Source organism: Ornithodoros turicata, chromosome 5 (assembly GCF_037126465.1).
Source record: "Ornithodoros turicata isolate Travis chromosome 5, ASM3712646v1, whole genome shotgun sequence".
Lineage (NCBI taxonomy): Eukaryota > Metazoa > Arthropoda > Arachnida > Ixodida > Argasidae > Ornithodoros > Ornithodoros turicata.
In genome coordinates this window covers 19,530,072-19,549,872 of record NC_088205.1, presented here as the reverse complement: position 1 = coordinate 19,549,872, position 19,801 = coordinate 19,530,072, and the positions used below count along the sequence as shown (strand labels likewise).

The 19,801-nt window shown below is 42.5% G+C and overlaps 2 protein-coding genes across 8 annotated transcripts in view; both read right to left on the bottom strand.

Annotated features, from left to right (window-relative positions):
* Positions 1-1,931: 1,931 nt before the first annotated feature.
* LOC135394169 (rho guanine nucleotide exchange factor 39-like) lies at positions 1,932-9,018 on the bottom strand. 5 transcript variants are annotated; one of them, XM_064624749.1, is made up of 7 exons: positions 8,878-9,017; positions 8,348-8,456; positions 7,608-7,737; positions 7,372-7,554; positions 7,069-7,157; positions 3,903-4,017; positions 1,932-3,325 (listed from the first exon to the last, which is right to left on the bottom strand). In XM_064624749.1, exons 3-7 carry the CDS (start codon positions 7,731-7,733, stop codon positions 3,308-3,310), a joined length of 531 nt encoding a protein of 176 aa, XP_064480819.1. In that variant the 5' UTR covers positions 7,734-7,737; positions 8,348-8,456; positions 8,878-9,017; the 3' UTR covers positions 1,932-3,307. The 5 variants fall into 5 exon arrangements, with proteins under 5 accessions (XP_064480819.1, XP_064480817.1, XP_064480818.1 ...); XM_064624747.1 differs by lacking the exon at positions 8,348-8,456 and having other exon boundaries at positions 8,878-9,018; XM_064624748.1 differs by lacking the exons at positions 8,348-8,456; positions 8,878-9,017 and adding an exon at positions 8,141-8,341.
* Positions 9,019-10,684: 1,666 nt separating this feature from the next.
* Positions 10,685-19,801, bottom strand: part of LOC135394168 (uncharacterized) — a 33,285-nt gene continuing 24,168 nt past the window's right edge. Inside the window, exons 7-8 of one of the 3 annotated variants that reach the window (XM_064624743.1) lie at positions 18,266-18,313; positions 10,685-16,984 (exon numbers count right to left, since the gene is read on the bottom strand). In XM_064624743.1, the coding sequence (XP_064480813.1) occupies positions 16,583-16,984; positions 18,266-18,313 (450 nt within the window). In that variant the 3' untranslated portion in view covers positions 10,685-16,582. Of the gene's footprint in view, positions 16,985-18,213; positions 18,314-19,801 lie in introns of all 3 variants that reach the window. The other 2 variants (XM_064624745.1, XM_064624744.1) reach the window with 2 other exon arrangements.

Below are 19,801 nucleotides of genomic sequence, written 5' to 3'. Positions count from 1 at the left end.
ACTCTCCCACATTGTGTTGAATGTACATAAGTGAACATATGCTTGTATGTCTCAAACTCAGGGAACGAGTACGTTGTTCGGTGTCCGGGCACCGAAGATAAATAAAATATATTAAGAAAGGGAACAAGATACAAAGAGCTAAATGTGTTACAGTGCACACAGTCAACGACAGTGTGTCACTGTGAAAAATGTTAGATATCAAATGCTTCTATGATGTCACAAGACAGAACCTGCTACGGTAAGGATGTCGTCACATTACGGGCTACAGAAAGGACAGCTTGTCATAGGGTGAAGTTTTGTCAACATGTGCTAACATCGAGAAACTGAAACCATCAAGCACAACCTTCGAGCAGCCTCTTTGTTTCCCTTTCAGCCTCTTCCAATTGTTCTTTCACCTGCCCTCCTTGTAATTTATGCCTGCGAAAAAAATTACAAGTGTACCTAGTTCATAGGTCTTTCCAAAGGACAATTACGGCATCATTCAGAGCAGATAACTAGAAGGTAGGAAATGTTGAGTTTACTCGCGCTAAAACAGCACAGTGGCTGTGATGACATGACTCGATGCCTACAAGATGAATGTAAAACAGTTATTTCACTTGAGAACTTTGAGAAAACAGAAAAATACGATTCCAGCGACGCAATATCAATGTTGTCTGCAATGCTTCTGTTCTGCGACCAATCAGGTGGTACCAAGCCAGGAAGCTGCACCACGTGATCGGACTCAATAAAAAAGAAAAAGGAAAAATGTGAAAAGAAATGTGAAAAAGGAAAAAAAAAGACGGGTAAATAGACAAAGCAGGAGGCTCATATTGGAAGTCACCGATATTTCGAGCAGGTACTGTTTTCCTACTAGGGTATTTTCCACATCAAGTAGGCAAATAAACAACTTCAAACTGAGCGTGTCGGTTGAATTGCATCGTGCTCGAAGAACGCACGGAGGAGACAAGGACAGACAGGCACAGCGTTTCCTGGAACGTTCCGGGGAGTGCAGTCCCGGTCCCCTCCATGTGTTCGCTCAATGTGGCGCAGTTTCCATTTGATTCAGAATCCCGGTAACAACGTGTCCTTGCACTAACGACAGCCTACACTCTAACAAGAGAACAGGGAGTCTTCTTAATGGTATCATTGACTATGGCAGTAGCATTTCAGTGTGCATGCTCATTTCACTTACTTTCAAAGCTTCTTTTGTAACAACTGTACGTAATCTCATACAGACCATATCCCACAGAAATGTTTTGATCTGTGGCAGTCCAAAGCCTCGTCCGATGCAGACGAAGTATTGGTGCGCCATTGATGTGTTACTCGTCTGTCTGTGCAATATTGTGTGCATCTTCCTGGAGATTAATCGTGCAAAGGTGACTACCAGGTATTAATACCCAGTGCAAGACGTCCTGGAATCACTATCTTGTAAGACAAAAAGCAACAAAAAACTGGGTGTAATTATGTCCGTACCATTTTCCTGTTCCATCACTGACAAACCTTCAACACAAATCTAGTTCACATACATCCGGATTCACAATCACAGTTCAAGTGCATGAGAAACTTCTGGCTCACAGCAATAAATGATCAATTAATAAATATTAACTTATTACACAAAATTATTAATATGCCATGGAGGATACGTTATGAAATATCGATGCCATCCGATATCAGAAGGAAGCGTATAAACAATAATCTAGTGCCGAGCAAAAATAGTTTAGGACAACGACTGAAATTCCCCCCAAGATACACGTTCCTGTTTCCATATCTCCTAGAAGCACATTTCCAGGTTACATTCCTAACCACACATAAGCCATCGCAGTCACGAATCATTTTTAGATTCACGATTCGTGGCCTTTCTCGGAAAAATATGTATTCATGCATTTCATACTCCACTATTAGGTTGCCCATAAGCCAAAGCAGGCAGTGAAACTGTCATGCCATCTGATCACTCACGTTGTGCTCAAGCGTGCTTTATTTTTATGAAAGCTGCACGTTAAACATTAACACTAATGTGAAACAAACTGACATGTACATAAGTGGTCTGTCACTATCATGGAACAGTACAAGAACATATTTTACTGAAAAAAAAAAAAAGAAGAAGCATCAATGTTTAGACACAGAGCACATGCTGCCCGTCCTTTGCATTTATGCTTTTCGAGCGGCCACACTTAATTAGGATAAAACTGGCAAAGAGTGTAAAAATATTGTATGTGCAATGAATCTTCGTAGTGTTTGTGTGTGATTTCAGGCAAGTGTTGTACCGACTAAGACATTTGAGTAACAAATGTATTGAAAGGAGGATGTATTACTAGAGACGTATGGAATTATTGTTGTTACACTACTGTAGAAACAAACTGGTGGGAACACCAACTCTGCATAAAATGTGTAAAAGATCAAGTTCTCAGATGAAGGCTCTTTAGACTCTGTACAGCAAACATAACAAGGGGCGAGAGATGCACTGAACATGTACGGAAGTCAGATTATAGAAAGGTGGGAAAAAAAAAAAGAAAAGAAAAGTCAATGTCAAATTAACATCAATATATATCTCACAGATAGCAGGTTGAAATTTGCAGACTTAATGCCATTCCTGGTCAAGTACTTTTTTGTTGTTAAACTAAACGGCACTGCTCTGCACCTCAAACACAAGCTGTGTCAAACATGCCCACATGCATGATGTTAACAGTATAGCACAGCATTTTTGCATTGGGTCAACATTACCAGAATAACGTTATCACACACGAAGCTAATAAACTGTTAACTCAGTTATTCATTCATTCATTCATTCATTGTACACTGATGGAGAGTTTGGCATTTAACAGCTCATATGTATTTATGTCATGTAAGGACCTAACCAATAGAAAGCGAACACAGAAGAAAGCATCCAGCTTCAAAACACATTTTGTTTTCATGTATGCTTTTGCATAAAAGCCAAATAAAAGTTCAAATGCCCGAATATTTGAAAAATATCTTCTGTTGAGTGGTACACCATGCGGTTCTCCAAGTCGCTGTGTGTATATCTAAGAAATGTCTGTGCCATGGTTTGTAAAATAAATTTTGATATTTTTCAGCGGCTGGTTTTTCTTGCTTCCTTTTGCCGTATGTTGCTCAAACTATTGGCTTGTATTGACATTTTGTATTACATCGTACAGTTTACAGCAGCCGGACTTCATCAATTCAATGAAGTGGCTCGCTCCATCTTCATCAACTAGGAATGATTTCATGTGGTCATCAGAAAATAAGACTAGAGAATAATTGCACTTGCATCCAAGTGGATGGCATTTTGTCCCAGTCCAGTAGGAATGCAGAGTTGAAATCCAAGCTATCTTCAGGATTTATCCTTGTTCTGGAAAAATGTACGGAAGAAAATTACGAGAAAGTGTGTACAAACTTACACTTAACAAAATAATAATGTGACATTTGTACGTGATGCTGCAACTATGATTGTAAAATGTCTGCTGTAGCAGTTTTACTTTTTTTACAGTGGGGACGAAATTGAGTACATTATCTGGGGAAAGCCCTGTACAGTGCCACTACAAATCGATCACGGGTAAGTTACTCAAAAGAAGTAACTACGTTACCATCAGCCTGCAAAAATAACAACTGAGTTACAGTTACTCTTTGAATTGCAAATAAATACAGCTAGTTACCACATTAAACTAGTACTTTACAGTTACATAAAAAAAAAAGTTGAATAAACGTAACTCTCAAAAACTGTAATAGCATGGTGGAAGTTAGTCTAACGTGTTCCTGGCTGCATATGAGATGGGCGACAAGGGAGAAAAAGTAACCAGGTTACAGTCACGTTTCACAGTTATACTTTAACCAAAAGCAGTAACTACTTACAGTCACAAGTTACTTGTAGCTTAGTTTCTGCCCAAGTCTACTACAAATGTTGGGTATCAAAACAGCATGTGCCTTACCTGTCTCCAAACCTGGTGAACCATTCTGCTGTAACCACGTGACGTTGGAGTGTGTTTCTGCACGGGGATGCCTCTTCGTAGTCCACTCTTTATGCGGCCTAGTCCACGAAGCTGCCTACAAACACAAAGGTAAGATGACCACAAGCTGGTTGCATAAGGTATCTTCAACATGACTGTACTATTCATGGAAAGTTACACGATTTATTTATTATTTATTTACTGAGCCATCAAGGGGTCATGAGGGAGTGGGGATTGGTGATACCAAATACGTTACAATGATGAGATAAAAATGAGACACAATTAGTGAAGGACTACAAAAGGATTGCGTACAATAATAGTAAGTGTTCACAATTGCAAGGGGATTACGTACAACAATAATAAGTGCTGACTCAACAAAGAATTGTTGCACTAACGAGCATAACTGCTAAAAAAGGAAATCAGGTGAGCCAGGTGAAATATGTGGTTAGATCTATGACAAATTGGTTGTAATCAGAGAGGAAGGGAGTTGCCTCAGGACAGAAGCCGCCGATATTTCAAACAGAGACTGTTCTTACAGTCTCTGTTTGAAATATCGGCGGCTTCTGTCCCCTTGCAATTGTGAACACTTACTATTATTGTACGCAATCCTTTTGTAGTCCTTCAGTAAGTGTGTCTCATTTTTATCTCATCATTGTAATGTATTTGGTATCACCAATACCCACTCCCTCATGGCCCCTTGATGGCTCAATAAATAAATAATAAATAAATCATGTAACTGGACAGAAGCCGCCAATATTTCGAACAGAGACTGTTCTTACAGCCTCTGTTCGAAATATCGGCGGCTTCTGTCCTGAGGCAACTCCCTTCCAACATCTCTACCGGTTCGCTGGATTTCTGCCCATCTACCTTGTAATCAGGGAGTTTTGCAATATCGTGTGGTAGGTTATCCCAGTCTGATGACGTTCGTTGGAAGAATGACAGTATGAATGTGGTTGTTTTAGAGCTGGTTAGTAGAATCATGTGTTGGTGATCGAGACGGCTGCAAATATATGAAGGATTGTTGATGTAACTGTCATGGAGCACTGGTGAACATAATAGTGCTGCGAGCGTCTGATGCTGTTTCAGACAATTCAAGTGCAGCTTTGACAGTACCACTTCACAGTCACGCCCAAAACACCATCTCCACTGCTCTGTGCGAGCCCGGTTGTTTTATTTTATTTTTAAACCCTTTAATATACCGAAGCAAAAATTTTGCGAACGACAGTGACGTCGTTTTCTATGCCACTGACCCTCAATATCGTCTGCTCGAGCTTGTCGCGATTTAATTGAGTCTCCTACCCAGCATGTGCAGTTTGACTGCAAACTTGCTCAGAACTAGGAACACACTTTTATAAAATGAACAGGAAAGTGTAGAGGGAAAACAAACACGAAGGTGCTGCACTTTTCGAACTTTGAATTGCTGCAGGGGGTGCAGGCAAGTCAAAGGAACCTATACAGTACACATTGACATTGAAGGGGCAGTGAATGCCCCCCTCCATAATTTTTTTGTTTCAAGCTCCAATGGATTGTGCAACAAATAAGAGGCAGATTGGACGACGATGTTAGGTTACTTCTACCCCATGTGAGATGTTTTTGGTCTGCGTAACCTCTAGATGAGAGACTAGTGAACTGCGACATTACCCCATGACACATGCTGTAATTACTGCAGTACTGAGTCTGTAGCTGACAAATTTTGAATGGAGAATGGGACACTGCAGTTGCTCGGTATGCTCATGCTAGAACACACCGATTTGATTATGTCACACCAGCAGATCGGGCCTCCAGGGGCATGCTGCACCAATCATGGTTGGTTTTTGAGGGTGCTCTTGTAATTTTGTATTTTTATTTGTGTTCTTTTTTTACATTCTGTATAAGCGCTGGGAAGCAACTGTGGCTATGAGCAGCGTACAGACCTGGAGAGATAAAAAGAGGACAGCAGGAAGGAGTGGGGGGTTAGTACGCATCCTGGGCCAACTTCAAAGGGAACTGTGCCAACGTTTGTCTGGAAAGTCTGCCGAAAACCTGTGAAAGCACAGCCGGTTGCCAGATTCAAACCCGCATCACCCCCCAGTCTTGGTGTGGAGGGCGATGTAAACTAAATTGTGCAGTGACCAGACACAGTTAACTTACGTTAACTCCCACTCAATTGTGGTACAAATTAAGGCTCAGTCATCATTTTACTTGGGATGTAAAACAGAGTTCATGGCCAGAACTTCGACATTCCGCAATAATATTTATTGACTACAGGTATCATACAGCAGAATACAAGGAGACTGTGCAATAGTGATCCGTTTACAAACATGATTGAGGACTCCTGAATTTTAAAGATTATTGGATAGAAAGGAAGGCTAATATATACAATGAAGGGCATATAGGTGCCGACTGCATTGGGGCTTGGGGGCCTCAGCCTGAAAATCCCATTTAATGCAATTTGCCTTTTTCTTTTTTTTTTTTTGGGGGGGGGGGGGTGCAAATTTGGGTTGACTTCAGTTTTGCTAATACAGATCAGACATTGTGTATACAGCTGTGCTCCTAAGATCTGCACTGGGGGCTCTCTTTCACAAACCGTTCACGAAACCAGGCTGCAAGTTTACCTGGGATACTCGAATAAAGTATTGCGGAAGGGAAGTGCCCTAGAGTTTTCCAAACCTCCAGTGGACGGTCTGTGATATAAATGTAATTTATCCCATAAAGCCATGCTAGATAAATGTAAAATGTGTTCACTTGCATCGATGTTAACCTACATTTTTACTGCGGAGGCAACACATGTAGAAAATTGTCATCGCAGCTCTGACAATCACTGTCCCTGCAGGTCATGGTTATTACGTGAAAGGATTAAATTAACATCACATAGGCCACTACATTACTTCAAATTTCTCGAAAATAGCTCGCTTGCTCTGAATGAAACTTTTGCAGCTGTGTTTCTGGAAGACACACACATAAAATTTCAGTATATTTTTGGGATTGATCAGACCGTATGATATATGCACTTTAATGAGACAAACAAACATTTTCATGTTGAACTAGAGAACAACAATTCACAATAAACGTCTTAGTGAGATCAGGATATGAAAGGATCCATAGGAAAGGTCTACCTTAGGAGTAAAAACAACACAAACCCAACAAGATTTAGACGTGTCATACTTACAGAATAGCACAAGTAATAACATCCACCCAGTCATGTGCTTTTCCTGGTTCTTCAGCATTCAACAGCAGCTCTATGTTTCCGCCAGCGATCTGCCAAGAGGTGGGAGTCATACGTCGAGAGATTAAACAGTTTTCTCCTCATATTAGGCCACCTAGCGTATCTTCTATTGCTGGACAATATAAAAATGTGAAGCAAAGCAATTCTGCAAGAAGCTACACTTGTCTTTTACTCTTTTTACAAATACTGAGCAGCATATGTCAGGGGATACACATGGGGGATTCAATACGGAATTATATATCTCACCAAGAAGAGAACAGCATCACTCGTTTCTCGTTCTCCGAACAGAACTTCCATGGTTGCATTGGCAAGGAATATTGCGGCTGTGCAGATCAGCTTCTCACTTTGGAACCTCTTGGGCTTGCAGAGGAGCAGAAAGTCGGAAAACAAAAACCCGTACCTTTTACACATCTTCCCGTTCTTGCACACCTTTCAAAAAGAATTCACCTTAAGAAGAAATCATTTATTGGGTCGGAACTCACCTTATTCAAGCAGCCTTCTTTGAGAAAAATTCTGTTCGCATCAATTATACGAGGTTGCCCGTCGACAAGTCGCTTTTGAATTTCGATCAGTTTCAAGGAATTTTGCTTCCCTGTGGTGGGTCCCATTTTTCTGCAATAAACACCACATAAGCGCGAGCGACAGCCCGGATATGTCGCAGACCGCTTCGGACTCAAAAACATGAGACCCAAAGCAAAAGTGTCACGTGTCATTCACTCAAGAGTGACACATGCTAAAGACTTTTCTGTGGATATCACCTATACCACCTACAAGAAATTGGGCTGCAGGCGACATATGAAGTCACCACATAGATAGCCCCAGCAAACACCCAGTTAAGAGAAGAAGGAGGAGGATATGTCGCCCACACGAGAGACTGCTGTACCTGGTTGTGTACCAGCTGTACCATGGAGGAAGGAAAGAGCTGTACGCTTTACTATAAATAGCATGTGACCAAGCGATGAGGCCAAGACAGTTCGTAATCCTTTCACAACCGAACCACTGGAATGTAACTCACATTTATGTAACCGTCTCGGGCACTGTCCTTGACTTCCACAGACCCGACTACATTACGCCCAGGAAGTTTCCAAATGTCACTTGCATTTGAATTACGCGGTCAAATGCCAATAGACACAGAAAAACAAAAACGCCACACGCCCCAGAACAACATACGTCAGCAGCGTATTTGAAAGCCACGAGTCACTGTAACACAGATATAGCAAACCTTTGAAACTGTTACTCAGTTCATCAAAATTCCTCAAAGAAATTCCTTCGAATTTCCCAGACAACAAGGTCACTGCAAGTAATAAGTTTCGGTTTTGCGATCCCTGCCACTGTAAATATAATTAAAAACTGAAATTGAAGTACAGCAACTTAAGCATATTTATACTAGATAAAAAATTTCCACTACATTAAATCTATAATATCAGACACCGCGGGCAGAATTATACGAAACTGCGGCGATCTCAAAATGGCGACTTGCAGGTTCCACTTCTGCTTGTACTTTTGACTGCTCTTGCTTCCCGGTGTTTTTAATGTTTGAAGTCCAAAACAGCTAAATTCTATCGAAAACATTCCAGCTCGAACTCCTCGCCATGTCTGCTATTTCAAATTACGCCAAGAGAATGGCACGACTGAGCGCACGCATATTCGGCGAAGTAGCACGACCAACGTCTCAGAAGTCCATGCGCGTTGTATCGCTGTTCAGCGAACGTCCGAACGACCTCAACCCGGAGGTCGTAGACTGGTACCCACCTCACCATCAGCTGACAACGTTGATGTTCCGCCTACGAATGCATGGCTTATACAGGGATGAACATCAGGACTTCAAGGAAGAGATGAGACGGCTGCGCAGACTCAGGGGCAAAGCAAGGCCGAAGAAGGGAGAAGGCAAACGTGCGATGCTAGCAAAGAAATGAGGAACGTGTGATAATAACCGCAGATGTACAAAATAGAATGCATTAAATGCAAGTCGTGTTGTGCGGATGTGTTGATGTAATTAATCACAGTAATTGAATTCCTTTTTTTTTGAATTAAATTGAGTTGAATTGAACAACAACAGAAGATGAATGGGAAGTTTCATCGCCAGAGGCGATCCTTATTGCTCGTGGAGATGTGGGGAATGATATAATGAGCCCCTTCACAATGAAGATAGAAGTACGATTGTGTCCAGAAACATCAAAAGAGCTTTGTGCACAGCATTGGTGGACTGGATTCGGCCAGGGACCAAGCAATTTTGATAGGGAAAAGGGACGAGAGCCCAGCTGATTAAGAAACCCGGAGAGTGCGGTTGGGGAAGGTTGGTAGCGTGGGCAATGAAGAAGGATGTGCTCCAGATCCTCTAGAGCACCGCAGTGGCAGCACCTCTGAGAGATAACCTGTCTCACGCAGTAACACCACCGAGCTGTAAGAGCCACACCGATTCGCATTCGGTGAATTAATACACCATCTTGACGAGAGGTGTTTCGTGGCACGCCGAAAGCGAGCGTTGGATCAACTGTGCTCAGAATAGATAAGGGGGAATGTCTGTTGTTCATTGGCAGGAAGCCAGGGGTGTCATGAGGCATCGCAGAATGGAACGATGGTCTCCTCTCAGCAGTGCAATACTGGTACATTTCCGATACGAGAGAGCTGCTTCTGTGGCGCTGTCGGCCTGCTCATTCCCCACGACACCACAATGGGCTGGAACCCACTGGAGAACTAGCCTGTGGCCTACTTCGTACACAGGGTGGTAAGTCATTAACAGATCCGTGACTAGGGGTGCAGATGAGCCTTGTATGCCCTCATTTTCAATAGCTTGCAGTGCAGATTTTGTGTCTGTGAAGACTGCCCATTCCCGAGGGGTAAAATGAACGATGGCTGCAGAAAGAAAAGGACGGCATAGAGTGCTGCAGCTGTTGATGAGGTTGAATGCGAAAGGCGTCTTCCCTGCACGGTGCCTTCGTGTGGGTTGATGAATGCCGAGGCAGACTTGTTGCTTCTGGATGTTCCATATGTGTATGCTGCTGTAGATGCAGAAAACTTCTCGTCTACCAGAGCATAAAAACGGACTTGAAGGACTTGAGGGGAGCCTGACTTCTTGTTTCAGGTTGATTCCAAATTGAATTGAACAAACTTTACAGGTTCACTTTGTTCAGATTTGTGATGTGGCTCCCATTTTTGCAATAGATGATTTCACAGCCAAGGGCTGCCTGATGCTGACTGAGAAAATCTTTGTACAAACCAGGATGTTTGGATTTTGTACTGAAGTACACCTATTTCTGCAAAGAATTCTGAACAGATGTACAGCAGGGATTTTCCCAGCACCCCCCCCCCCCACACACACACACACACAAAAAAAAAAACCTTGCAACACCCTTCCAAATTGTCTGCCAGAAAGGCCAAACAAAGCCAAAAAACCTGCAAATATGTGTGCCTCCCCCAACACAAATACCCTGGGTATATACTTGGCCTACAGGCATTGTTACAGATATCAAGTATTTAGTAAAGGGTGGAGCCAGTATGTGTAACTTTACGTGTGTGTGTGATGAAAAATCAGATGCAAAGAGAGCCCTTCTAAACAACAAAAATAGGCACTTATATTTGGACTGCATTGCACATACATTACATGAATCGTAACCACAACCAATTATAACGAAACCTATCCAACAATGTTATACGATAACAAGCTGAACTTTGAGCTGGAATGCACATCACAGGCAGTCCTATAAAAAGTTTATTTGTAATTTTCTTTCTGTTCCTAAGCTGTTCGAATTGATTAAGGGCTCATGAATCACTGCTATAGGATGATTATTTGCATCAGTGTGAACATGCACTGAAAGTTTTACAACAAAGGGTTTGATAGTAACGTGAAAGATACTGAAACTCATCACATCAGTCGGGTGTGGGCCAGTAACACTATGGGTCTCGTGAAGGGTCAAATGTTTACAAGAATTAAATTAACTAATTAAATTACTCCCCTTGATCATGCAGTTGGAAAACTGTACAGATATCCCAGCATTGTACCATCAAGATCAATTAGCATTCACTCAATTATGAAGCAATCATCAATTCATCAAATTACTACATACATCACTTCATTTTTATAATGTTTTTTTTTAAATAATGTGTGTGTATTTTTTTATAATGTGTGTATTAGATCATACTTATAATTCAACTTTGACTTATATTTTCATGTATGGTGTATGGATTCACTGGTCTACGGATGTACTGTTTATGATTTAATGTATGCACTATGGATAGGGAGTGACTTTTCAGGTTAAACCTGATTCTGCCCTGTTATTCCCCTGAACTGACCTCCAACCAATTCGGGTTAAACCCGATTTCTCCCCGAATTCCAGTCACTATGAAATCCTCAAGTGACGTTTCCACTGAAGACTAACAAAGGTCGCCACGTGTAACACATGTAAGAATGGGTCACTTACGTTCCCAGCAATACACCCATGTGTGTCAACACGTACTGTCTATGCCTTCGGGGATTACTGCTGGAAGGTCACGATTCCGCAAAAAACCGAAGGCACAATTATCCCCCGATTTCTCCCTGAACTACAGATTTGAAAATAGCGCCCGATTTTTACCCCCCCCCCCCCAAAATCTGATAAAGGTATTTAACCCGAAAAAGTCACTCCCTAACTATGGAGGATCCTTCATCAGGGAATTGTTTCCTCCTGGGTCCTCTACCTGTATATAAATGTCCATGTGTATTTCAATTCTACGTGACAATAAAATTCACAATTCACACAAAAAGAAAGGCTGCATATGCTACGACAAGCAAGTTTGTACGTAGACATACGTCGTGCAAGTTTACAATGCTTTTTTTGTAGTCTGTAACATAGAACGTTACACACCGGATACACTTTCTAGCATCTGTTATACATGTACAGCCTGGGACAACAGTTCACGACACACCAGGGTGTCGCATTTCTCCATTGGAGCTACACCCCAGCAGCAAATGAACACGGGCACACCTACTGAGAGACGGATAGAATAGACGGCCATCCGTTTCTTATTCGGTCGCTTCCTGACAGCAAGCAGCAGTCCGCTCCGATGAAGTAATACGCCACTGCTGTATTCCGTAAACTTTTGTCCCAAGCTGTACAATCACAGGTAAAGTATGTAAGATGCAAACGTCAGAGTCCATTGCCACGGAGCAAAATGATAAGGATCGGTACACTGAGAACTTTCTGTGCAGAGAAATATGGTGCAACGGAGTGACACACGAAGCGCACAATGACTTCAAATATGTTAAAGAGCGTCCGCTTACAGCATCTGACTAATTAAGTAATGGCTAGGGCTAGCCCATATGAATATGAGAAATAGGCATCTTTACATCTGGTACACAGTTTATGTCAGTGTCATGACAGCGCCTCCAATTATGTTTATGTAAAGTGTCACATCTTTTCTACTTAAAGGAAATGTTGCCTACAGTAGCAATCTTCATAAAAGTGAACCAGCAAATGCTGAAACAAAAAAAGAAAAAGAACGGAAAGTGGCTGTAAAAATATGAGACACCCTGTCCAATCTCCGTGCGTGGAGGAAGTTGAGGCCCTCAAAAAAAACCCTTGCTTCCACCTTCCGATGCCCCTGTAAAATGTTCTGCTTTATTTGCAAGGCACAAGGTTGTGACAGCGAGTGTGCAATAAGGTAGCCCTTGCCATGAAACTTTCTGCCATGGAAATGTGTGTAATTGTACTGATAAAGAGTTTCTTAGCAGGACACCATCTTCAGTAAAGCAGAATATAAGTAGAGTTATAACTAGGGATGTGCCAACTGAATCTGCAAATCACCCAATCCTAGGCAGGGATTCAAGATTCCGGAATCCGAATCCCAGTACCCAAAACGGCAAATCGAATCTTTCAAATCCAGCAACCACGTTTGTTTGTTTGTTTTTCAAAATGGCACCTCTGGAGTCCGCTGAAAGCCTCATTGGCCGACGGGTGTATTCTTGATTGTTTGTTTACATTGCTCTGGAGCGAAAGAGTTCAGGCAGGAACACTTCCATTAGAAGTTTAAAAGCAACATGGTTTTGCTTTTAATTGTTGCTTAGTTTTATGAAAATAAATCACACTCTAGAATTTATGTATTTCTTGTAGTCGATAAACAACATGTTAAATAAATTAAGTTTAACAAGAGCTATATGAGCATATTTTCACCTGAAACTGAACTATTATTTAATTTGTTTTCCATTAAACAAAAGTTATGATATTCTGCTTCAAAACGCTTTTCACTATAAGTTTTTCTTCCTGGCTTTTTAAACTCTTTTTCCAGAAAGGATTAGCAAGATTCGTGGATTCGCAGAATCTTCCTTGGATTCGGATTTGGAAAATTCTGGATTCGTCTCATCTCTAGTTATAACTAAATTACCAGTAACTTGTAACTGTGGGAAGGGGAGCGGTTGATTTGAAGAGATCGAAGTTCAGTGACAATAACTTTGAGAAACCTCCTCTCAGTAAGCATAACAAGCACGTGCTGTAATTGGTGTTGGACAGCACGAGCACCAAAACACGGCCCCTGAGGTTTGTGTTTACTTTCATAAAAGGGGAATTGTAAAACAATTAAGTTACTTCAACTTGGAAATTTTAGCTGTAACTAGTTACATCCAAAAAGAAAACAAACTAGTAGCCACGACCACAACTTAGGTCATTGCTCTTTAAACCTTAACTTTGCCATTACTGAACAAAGGTGATATATCTGCACTGACAAAATAGTGTCTATACACAGGCGAGCTGGTGGGTGATATTCACACTGAGGAAGCCTAAGCTTTGGGCAAAAACAGATTTAAAAAAAATGAGTTAAAAAAATTTAAAAATTATGAGACACATGGAACACACAAGCAGCTGCTTGGTGACTCGTAGTTTTTATCTGTTTTTGCACAAAGCTCACGTGCCCTCAGTCAGAAAATGAATAGAAAAGTAAAAGAACACAGCAGCAACAACAAAAAAAGAGTTCGTAAAAAGAGAGGGAGAAAGAGAGAGAGAGAGAGAGAGAAAAGCAAGCAAGGCCTAGCCAAGATAACCAGATTCCATCTCTTCTAAGCTAAACATCTTCACTAACATAAAAAAAAAAAAAATGGAAAAAAAACCCAGCTTTTTATCAAGGTGGCCTTGCCTCCCTCCTAAGCAGAAAAAGTCACACGGGGTACAACCCTGGACTTTGTTATCTGCTGGCTTCATTAGTCACGAGAACCTTTCATCCCTTTGCCTTTTTGGGTCCTAATATGGCACGGACCTGAATTACGACGAATGCGTAGGTGCAACTTGATTCCCTCCAACCCCTGACCAGAGTCAATAGAATGATGCACAACACAGCACAATCAGCAGCTGTAGCACAATCTGTCACGTGGTGTTGCCAAGTGGCCTGCTATACACTAGGAGCACATTTGTGCCCACGAAAGAAAACCTTTCTCCAGCGAGAGATCATCACAGAGATCAGGGTCATTTCTCGTGGCTTGTGCTGAACAAAAGACGTTATTTAATCGGCACACGTAATTTTCCTATCTGTTGCTAAGGGAGACATTATCTGATTACAGCCATAAAACATGGTGAAAGTAGTTGTACAGTGCACCAACAGCATGGTTTTCCAGCCGCGCGAAAACCTAGCACAACACGAAATGCCACTGCGGTACCATTTGTTGTACAGTGCCAGATACCACCCTCCAAAACAGACATTTTCTTGTAGCCTCTTCATGCATGCTATATAAGAAGTTGCATCTTCTGTCCCTCTTCCCAAATATGTTTTAAAGGGGAAATGAAGAGTTTCCCAAAAAATCTGGTTTCTCGGTGGAGAGTAGCTCCCAAAGAGAACGTTTATCGGAAATATCATACTTTCTTGCATATTGAACGCACCCAAACTTGAGCACCGAAATGCTGGTATTTTTTTGTTCCCCACACATTAAACGTACCCCAACTTTAACAGCACAGCTGGATTGTCTTGTGAAGTGTCAGCCAGCATATCGAGATGGAGCACCTGGCACCACAGGACGACGAATGGGACAGACATCAAGGACTCTCTTGTCGATCCTTGATAGAACGAAAGACCAATTGATGTGGGAGAATCACGACGCTCGATTCTGGGGAGATTGCCACGGATATCTCAGAATAAAATGGGACTTAAGTGTACCTTAAAGGTAGACTTCACAAGGATTCGAAAAATATTAGGTGAACATCATACCGAACATGGACCACTCCCTTGATACCGAATACAACATTTGCATTCATTTTGAGTAATTAATCCGTAAATGATGATGATACGAAACCGAAACCAAAATGCAAAGCACACAGCGGTTCACCCGGAGGAGCATACTGTGACGTCGCTCAGCATTGTCGTCTGCTACGAAACTTGCATTCTTCCATGCCATGGTGTCAACAGTGTTGCTTTCAGCGCCCTCTTGCTTCACAGAGGTGAAGCGTTCACTTCGCAATAGCTCGTTCGAATAAAATCAGCGCACTTTTGGAACGCGATATTTTATATGTATGTTCCTAACAACCCAAGGGGTTACTGCTATGTCACAATCTTTGTGGTGATTTTGTTGCAGAGTCCCACTTTAAGTGTTGGGTTCCAATTTTCCCCCAACGTATTGAATGCACCTCCTTAATGGGTCGGTGTTTTCTGGGTTAAAAAAATTGTGTTGTACGCGCGAGTAGATACAGTATGTATAGACCCTGAAGTTTTATTTTTTTCCAAATTCGGGGGGTAAAATTCGGGTCAATCACTTGATGTCGAAAATTCATGCAAATTCGTGCGGAAAAATTACCATCAGACTGAATTTGGGGATAAATCGGGCTCTATTGTCGAACAAACGTTCGTTGTACAGCCTATCCAGAGTATCAGACGTTGAGATCAACCGTGTATTTTGCGAAAAATTAGTATGTCATTGCCGTGAGGTGCCTAGCTTAGGTGCAGTTTTGCGGGTAGAAATCGGGTTTAACCCTAAACCGGTGAACCTCGATTCGGGGTGCAAATTCGGGGGGAAATCGGGTTTAACCCTAAAACTTCAGGGTCTAAGTATGTATATCCAATTTTTGACATATAGCATTCAACGTGGGCGCAGCTCACCTGCAAAAAAAAAGAAGCGTCAAGCCGCTGCCCGACACCCCTCCCCTACACGAGGCTTGACGTCACTTGCGTTGTTTGTTCACTCCAAGGTTGCACTAAGCCAGTCCATCAGCAGGGAAGGTTACCTGCTTCGGACGCCACATATAGTCACAGTGTGCCGAGAATGGCCAGGTCGCAGTGGTCGCCTTTTTTTGGGGCATGGTTTTTAGTCAATATCTTCCCATTATTCTAACCAATGCTCGGGTCATACTCCGCATGGTGAATGTACTGGCGTCCAGGAATGCATTACATATGTTTGCAGAGGATTTGAGGATCTCTTCATGGTTCCTTCAAGGCTCAGCCACAAGATTAGAATCTCTGTATATCTTCCCCCACCCTTAAACATCAGCTGTGCTTCTTGGTGATTTTAATCTTCGGTCCTGTGTGATGGAACGCACTGCACCAATCCCACTTTCCCTTCTAGTAGATGACCACAGGAACCATCATGTGTCAACACGTGTCCATTCCTCCTGTTTCTCACCATGTCTTTGCAACCGTGCATGATCCTCACAAGCTTCGGTACCTGGTCCCAGAGCTGGCAAGCCTTCTTGAAGATGTGATGGTGACGCACGTCTGCATAATCTACGTCCCCCAACCTTACGGGAAATATCATGTGACACAGAAAAGCGTCTGCGACAAGACGGTTGCTCAGGTGGTAGTACACTTCGTACGTGGCACTGGCTTCCAGTGAATCCGCACACCCTTGGCGACGGGGTTTGTCATAGTTGGCCAAGTAGGTCTTGGAAAGAACCGGAACAATTGCATCAGCCTGTAATTGCACAAGGGACACAATTTACAGCAGTCCTGGGTAGTAATAAAGTTGCAAACAACTTGCCACTGTAACTACGTACATGTATAGTTGCTTTTTCTGCAACTACATATTCTTCCACACATCAGTTTCCAAACGTTGTTTTGTCATTCTATAGAACATCACGTTGAGGAAGTGCTTCTGTTTAATGACTCTTCAGGGTGGGAAGTGTTATGTTTGGATCAAAGTGGCTGGGGCTTACTGAGAACTTAAAAAAAAAAGAAAAGAAAAAGGAACGACTGCCTCACTGTGTGCATTTGATTTAGGGGACAGTGATAGCAATGGGCACTCTAGCCCCCCCATCCAGAAACTCTCAGCGCTCTCAATACACTGCGTTGCTATCACGAGTTTACCACACCCTACACACAGAGAGGAAGGGTAAAGTTCTGCAGAGTGCTATATGAGTGGCTGTCTTGCGGCTCATGCACAACAAAAGGTACGTACCAGTGCAATCCCGTTAATTCAAACTCGAAGGGGACCGAAGATTTGTTCAAACAGAACAGAGTTTGAACTAAAGTTGGGACTGGAGAATGGGGAAAGTTATACTACTACTACACAAAGGCGATTCAACAGTATGCACCCTGAACTATCGACCCATACCACTCACCAGATAACCATGCAAGTTCCTGGAACACACACATCAACAAGGGTTCCGCCGACATTACTCGTGCCCTACTCAACTTGCATCCTTCATTCAGGACTTATTGCTCCACCTTGACAAAGGTACCCATAGTGATGTTATCTTTCTAGACATCCAAAAAGCCTTTGATAAGGTTCCCCACAGGCATCTTCTTGCTAAACTTTCACAACTGGGCCTTCCTCGTAACTAAAGCCCCCCGCTTCCTGCGGTGGAAAATTAAAATTTCCGCAAAGTGGGATTCATAAAGTGGGATTCACTGTATTCCGCGAGCAATAGAAAACAATAAAAAACTGAGGTTTCAGCATTCTCCCAGGATCACACAAATGCAGAGTTTAAGTGAATCTCAATTTACCATAAAGGGTACATACACAGGGTGTGTGCAGATAAACCAAAGTGCAATTTGCACACGCAACTCATTGCCTATGGAACTGATGAACTTCTGGTGGCGCACGACGGCACATTCATGAGTGCTGAAGCTATAGAAAAATCGTTAACCCATAACAACAAGCTAACCAAGACTAATAGTGAAACAACGTTAACCAAGACTAACCTAATCTGATGTAAACTGACACTCCAGGAAGTGTGAGGTGAAGCCAACTTACGGAACGGTGACACCAAGCAGAGGAATGCCCATAATTCTGCGAACGATTCTGCGGGAAACGGTACGTTCTGAGAGACATTGCCAATGCCGCGAAATTCTGTGGAATCTAGGGGCTCTAATCATAACCTCCTCACTTGGATTGCGAATTACCTATTTCATTGGGAAAACAATTCACTCTCGTCAATGGTAAAAAAACTCCTCTATGTGTCAGGTCAAGTCTGGAGTACCCCAAGGTTCAGTATTGGGACCACTTTTGTTCCTAGTCTACATAAACAACCTCCAGTCCAGCCTCTCCTCAACGGTCCGTCTCTTCGTCGACGACTGTGTCATTTACGCACACATCACACCCTCAGTTGACCACATCCGTCTTCAGCATTATCTTTACGCAACCGTGAGGTTACCGAGTGGATTATGCCCCTTAACCTCGGCAAATGCACGTACCTCCGCGTCGGAAGATACCAAAACACTTATCCTTGTACGCTCCACAACACTCCTATCAACAGCACACTATGTCACAAATACCTCGGCCTCCGTATTTCGCGCATGCTCCAGTGGCATACGCACATCAACCACATCATCGACGACACTAACCACTGCCTAGGCTATTTCAGATGCAGTCTTAGGCTCTCTCCTTCCTCAGTTAAGTGGATAGCATTCACCATGTTTACCAGGCCCAAGTTAGAATTTGTCTGCGCGATCAGGCATCCTCATCAGTCACTGTACGAACTGTACTGTACAGTCAAACTCCTTTACAACGAAACTCAGGGGACACCAAAAAAAATTTGCAGTAAAGGTATTTTCGTTAAAAAGGATGTCCATTATTGGACCTATAGGGCCCCAGCGGGACCGCAAAAAAATTTGCTGTAGTGGTATTTTCGTTAAAAAGGTGTTCACTATAAAGGAGTTTGACTGTACCTGCACTGTAACTGCACTGTACAAACACCACCTAGACAGAGAAAGCCTGCGTGCTTGTCAACGTGACGTAACAACGAATAGTCAGTGATCCAGGATCATGTTTTCAACGGCGGTAGCTAATCACAAACGAGCTTGCAGCGGTCGCAGCCACGGAGACGAACCACCGTCGTCTGTGAGTGGTGATTGAATGCCCCCGCGTATTAAACGGGGAAACTTTAAAATAGAGCACAAAACGGTTCCATATCTTCCTCAAGACTGATTTTCTGGAAAGCGCGTCGCTCTTTTTGTCTACAGATTCAGGTCTACAGGTTCCAAGTTACCTGCAATCGCTTGAGAGTTCTTGAATTCGCGGAACAGCAAATTGCAGTAGCAGACGAATTCTGAATTTGTCCACATAGCGAAGGAGAGAGAAGAGGCAATAAGCGGGCCTTCTGTATCTAGGTGGCGTTGACAGTATAAACCAACATGTACGAGATAAGCCATTCTGGCTTAACAGGCATTAAATACATTTGGCTTATTGGCAGTACAGCCAAAGATTTGACACAACTACCTTTTATGCAGAACTACTGTACTTACAACGGCAAACTACTGCAGTACACTGCGATCAAGCTTGAAGCAAGAG